This window comes from Neophocaena asiaeorientalis, unplaced genomic scaffold, assembly GCF_003031525.2.
Source record: "Neophocaena asiaeorientalis asiaeorientalis breed wild unplaced genomic scaffold, Neophocaena_asiaeorientalis_V1.1 scaffold134, whole genome shotgun sequence".
NCBI classification, from domain to species: domain Eukaryota; kingdom Metazoa; phylum Chordata; class Mammalia; order Artiodactyla; family Phocoenidae; genus Neophocaena; species Neophocaena asiaeorientalis.
In genome coordinates, this window is record NW_020185339.1 from 19,025,007 (window position 1) to 19,031,006 (window position 6,000).

A 6,000-nucleotide genomic window follows, 5' to 3' on the forward strand; every position below is an offset into this window, starting at 1 on the left:
TCAGGGAAGCCTACACATACCTCACTGGCCTGGTCGAATATCTATTATAAGCACACAATCTACTATAAGCTCCTTTTAGCACTGATCATTGTAGCAATTTTGTATTTATTTATGTAATTACAGTTCTTCCCTCATACCCATGAAATAGCAAGGACATCGCATCCCCTAGAGACTCACCCGCAGTAGGTGCACATTACATATTTTCTCAGTGAAATGAATGCAAACGTGCATGCTCATGCACACACCACACATAACACAAAGACTGGCAGTTAAGATGGATTATTCTTGGAAAGTAGCATTGTATATGAACTTTAAAGAATCTCCTGTATTTTCCAAATTTCCTTTAACATTAATTACTTGTATACTCAGAAAAAAAAAATGTGTATCTACCTAAAGGTTGCAGTAAATATCTTCTAGTGTTGAAGATTCTTGCTACTCCGGCCAATGTTAAAACCCATGTCTCAGCCCATTGCTTCTCTGCTGTGTCCCTTGAATGATGAATGAGAATATTGCCACCTCCGGACTCAATCTTTTCTTTGTCTGCAGTGGTAGAAGACTCTCGAACTCGGTCCAATAGATGAAAGAGAACCTAAATATTTATAACAATGCATATAAAAAGTATTGATAACACAGCTTAAGTAACAGCATAGAAAATTAGGCATTGTTACAAAGAATTACACCTGACATTCTGATCAATCCCCATATATTAGACGAAACTGACCAACAGAGGTAACCTTATATTAAGTTTATCCTTAAGGTCATAGAATATGAAAAATTAAAATAAATTGGATAGACTATTGTCTAAGACTTACTGAGCTGAGGTGCCAATGGAGCACCTAGGGGGTAATGTACAAGAAGGGAATGAAGTTAAGGAGAGGGATCCAGGCAAATATATAACTATGAGTGACATCTGGACAGAGGTTACTGCTGAAACTTCAGGACTGGATGAAGGTGCTTGAAAAAAATCAAGCAGGAGGCGGTTGGGATTTGGGGAATGTTTACATTTAAAATGTAGAATCAGAGGAAGTAATAGGAGCCCAAAAAATAAAATAAAAATTGAGTAGAGAAGCACACGCATGCTGTGGAACACAAGCCAAAGGAAGAGAAATTTCAAGGAAAAAATAATCAGCAGTATTAAATGCTACAAAAAACGAGTAGGATAAGGATTGAGCATGGGGCAAGAGCCTTGGCAATTAGAAGACTACCTGTAGAGTCTATGAACAATTTGTGTGGTTCTAAAAATATGGTCTCAGAACCATCAGCATCACCCAGGAGCTTCACAGACATGCAAATTCTCAGTCCCTGCGCCAGGGGAAAGAAATCAGAAACTCTAGAGGGTTGGGGACAGTGGCTCAAGCAATTTGTTCTTTATTAAGTCCTCTAGGAGATTCTGTCACATGCTAAGGTTTAAGATACTCTGAAGTAGAATAATCTGGATATCAAATTACAAGGGGGTAAGGGAATGCAGGGGAAGTGAGAAAGAAAAAAATTATTGAGATTTAGGCAGCAAGATTAACAATGAAGCTGTCTGAAAAGAAAACAGAAAGCAGAGAAAATATCAGTTTGTTTTTTAAAACAGTAAAGGACTCTTCAGCATGTTTGTGAACTGAGAAGCCAGGGGATAGAGTTGAAACAGAAGACACAAGAGGGGACTTCACTGGTGGTCCAGTGGTTAAGACTACTCTCCCAATGCAGGGGGCCCGGGTTAGATCCCTGACATCCCTCATGCCGCGTGGTGCAGCTAGTAAAAAAAAAAAAAAAAAAAAAAAAAAAAAAAAAACAGAAGACATAGGAGTGGGGAGCAGGGCTTTTAATTATTTTTATTACGGAACATACATTATTAATTTTTTAAGAAGACATTCTGGGGTCTTTTTATTAAACTGAAAACACTGTTAAATACAATGAAGGTTTACCATTTTGCCTACCAACAAACTTGCTGATTTCAAAAATTCACAAAAGCAATGGAAGGATTATAAATAGAATTTTATTAAAATGGAACAGATTAAACAAAAAACAGAGAGCTTTTAGCAAAGAGGGGATGCTCACTAACAAGCTGTTGACTCTGTAAGAACATTTTAAAAAGAAGATAAAATTGAAAAATTAAAAAAATGAAACTGCATATTTAATGAACGAACATGGAATTTACAAATTGGAGGTGGTTTTTGTTTGGTGAGTCTGCAAGTAAATTTCACTACTGGTGAAAATTTTCATTTGACTATATTATATTTGAATTATAGGTAGTGGTTTAGCAACTACTAGTTCTATTACCACAGGGGAAAACGAGGAGAGAGGGAAGTGCAAAGGAGATAAAGAGATAAAAAGATGAGGCTTTTAGTATTTAATCCGATCTATGTGAGGTGCAATTAAAAATACGACAAAGCTAACATTTTCTGTTTTGCCAAATGCATAGACAGAAACTCTTCTTTAAAAATTAATAGGAAGAGGGCTTCCCTGGTGGTGCAGTGGTTGAGAGTCCCCCTGCCGATGCAGGGGAAGAATATATATGTATAACTGAATCACATTCAGTGAAAGTGAAACTAACAACATTTAAAATCAACTAGACTTCAATAAAAAAACTAAAAATTAAAAAAAAATTTTTTTAATTAATATGAACAAGTTTAATTGAAAAAGTATATAAGCATGTCTCAATTAAGAACTGATAACTCAAGCTATTTTACAGTACCTTCCAAATAACAGTGTGCCATGTTGAGGGCTGTAATAAAGTTCCATGTGCACCAATTGTCGAAAATAGAGTTTGCCCTGCACTCTTCCTGACAGCAGGACGGGGGTCCACACATAGTTCACCCAATTTTGCATAAAGACACAACCACAAACAATCAAACGGTGGTGCAGGGTGGAACGGCCGATTTAAAACCACTCCTTTCTCTTCTGCCTGCTTTTGCTGTGCTGCTTCTTCGTTATTTAATTCTTTTTCAATAGTTTCTCCTCTTTGGAAAAAATAATCTGAAATATTCCACTAAAAAGCAAAGGAGAAAATATCAATTTATTCATAGATTTTATTTTAAACACATAGATATGCAACACATACTTTTTCAGAATTAAAAAAACAATTATTTCAGAAACTCCTTTTCTAGTAGAATGGATTTAATGAAAATATCTCCTCTTCTGTCAAGTGTCTCTAACTGATTTCAGAATTTGAGGGAGCAATCTTGTGCTAACATTAATAATTTGAAAAAATTGGTGCAGTCAATGTGGAAAACAGTATGGAGGCTCCTCAAAAAACTAAAAATAGAACTACCATATGATCCAGAAATTCCACTCCTAGATAAATATTTGGAAAAAATGAAAACACTAATTTGAAAAGACACATGCACCCCAATGTTCATAGCAGCACTATTTACAATAGCCAAGATATAGAGTTACCTAAGTGCCCATCAACAGATGGATAAAGAAGATGTGGTAGCTAGATAGGTAAATAAATAGATTGTATATATTATATATATATATGTATATCTGTCTATCTCTCTCTCTATATATATATATACACGTACACACACACACGATGGAATACTACTCAGCCATAAAGAAGAATGAAAATTTGCCTTTTTCAACAACAGGGATGAACCTGGAAGGTATTATGGTTAGCGAAATAAGTCAGACAAAGAAAGACAAATACTGTATGTTATCATTTATATGCAGAATCTAAGATGATTCAAACAAATGAATACAACAACAGAGAAAGAGACTCATACAGAACAAACTAGAGGGGAGATGGAAGTGGGAAAGGACAATATAGGAATAGGAGATTAAGAGGTATAAACTACTATGTATAAAATAAACAAGCTACAAGGAAATATTGTAAAGCACAGGGAATATAGCCAATATTCTATAATAACTTTAAATGGAGTATAATCATAAAAATTTTGAATCACTATGTTGTATACCTGAAACTAATATAATATTATAAATCAACTATACCTCAATAAATAAAAGAAAAAAGAAAACAAGTTGGTTCTACCTAGAAAGTTGAACATGCACATACATAAAGACCCAGCAATTCCAATGTAGGCTATGTGCCCTCAAAAAGTTCCTTGGACAAGTGCAAGAATCTTTATGACAGCATTGCTCATAACTGCAAAGACCAAGAAATAATCCAAATGTTCACCAAAGGTAGACTGGATCATTAAATTGTGGTATAATCATACAATGAAATACTGCATGATTAAATCACCAGGAGTGAATCTCAAAAATACATGTTGAGCAAAGAAACAACAGAAGATTAAAGTATGATTCTACTTATTCTCTTTCATAAACAGGCAACTGCAAACAATATATTATTTAAGTATAAAAGCATAAAGTGATAAAAACTATAAAGAAAAACAGGGAAGCAAGTAACAGAAATTTCAGGGTACAAATGACTTTGACAGAGGAGACCAGTGCAATCTGAGAGGGGCATATGAAGGGTCTTAAGTAGGGTGATGTGCCATTTCCTGGCTTGGGTGATGGGTACTGAGGTGTCTGGGTGTATCTTTACTTCACAGTAAAAATTAAAAGAAATGAAAAAGAAACAAAATGTTTAATATGAAAAATTTCAAGAACATACAGAAAAGCAGGGAGAATATATCAATATACTGATATAACCACCACATCTAGATATAACAATTGTTAACATTTTGTCATATTTTCTTCATGCCTATATTTTATAATCTCTACTAGAAAAGGCTTTAAAAAACATAACCATGATACCATTATTAACCTAACAAAATTATTAAACAATCCCTTACTATCATTTAATAATATTTTGTAATTTCATACAAGAGTAGTTAACATCTCCAAACATGTCTTATTGAGTTCACTGTCAACCACAGTAAGGTATGTGAATTAATGAGAATTACATCAGTTGTAAAAATGAAGAGAATACAATACCTATGAACATAAATGTAAAATAAAGGACATGATATCTAGCAGTAATTTAATCAACACTGAATTAACCAACCACCCTTTGGGAGCAATTAAATACTCAACATGCCTATGTTTTCCCCCATGATTACATTTTTAATTGTAAAATATTAACTTATCTAGTTGTAAGGAACATTAAGTTTGACTTTAAAAACTTCTGAATTATAATATGCATTTAAAAGACTCTAAATAATTGCCTTTAAATAAATATATACTGTTTACTTCTCTACATGTTTAATGTAATATTAACAATACCTTAACATAGATTTTATTATTTCTATAATCGATAAGTGAAATGAGGCTCAAGAGGTCAATAGTTTAACAATGAACAAGATGCAGACAGAATTAAAATAGTACATGTATATCTGTTTCCGCAGTCTAGGCTCTCTCACTATTATATGCTATCTCCTAAACACCTAACTAAGCAGTGTTGACACACTACAGGACTATGTAAATGGTAAAGTCTTTATTGAAGCTTTACTTCCTAAATAAGTAGTACATAAAAATGTTACTACTGTCAGAAAGAGAAAGAAAAATACCATATGATATCACTTATATATGGAATATAAAATACGATACAAATGAACCTACCTATGAAACAGAAAGAGACTCACACACATAAAGAACAAACTTGTGGGTGCCAAGGGGAAGAGGGGTGAGGGATGGATGGATTAGGAGTTTGGGGTTAGCAGATACAAACTATTTAGAATTGATAAACAACAAGGTCCTACTGTATATAGCACAGGGAACTATACACAATATCCTATGATAAACCATAATGGAAAGGAATATAAAAGATAATGTATATATATATATATATATATATATATATATGTATAACTGAATTACTCTGCCATACAGCAGAAATTAACACAACATTGTAAATCAACTATACTTCAATTAAAAAAAAATGTTACTATGAAAATAACGTTAAAAATCAGTTACCCTTGAGACAGCAGAAGCAAGTGCTCTGCTTCTTCTCAAGTGCTCATGGAACATTCCCCAGGAAAGATCATATCTTGGGTCACAAATCAAGCCTTGGTAAATTTAAGAAAACTGAAATCATATCAAGTATCTTTT

General features: G+C 33.5%; 1 protein-coding gene across 4 annotated transcripts in view; it reads right to left on the reverse strand.

The window, feature by feature from the left end:
- The window catches only part of MON2 (MON2 regulator of endosome-to-Golgi trafficking), a 121,210-nt gene that overhangs the window by 43,280 nt on the left and 71,930 nt on the right, over positions 1-6,000 (reverse strand). For all 4 annotated transcript variants that reach the window (XM_024736574.1, XM_024736573.1, XM_024736571.1 and 1 more), the window contains 2 exons: positions 2,684-2,977; positions 391-589 (listed from right to left, as the gene is read on the reverse strand). In XM_024736574.1, coding sequence (XP_024592342.1) covers positions 391-589; positions 2,684-2,977 — 493 coding nt within the window. The remainder of the gene's footprint in view (positions 1-390; positions 590-2,683; positions 2,978-6,000) is intronic.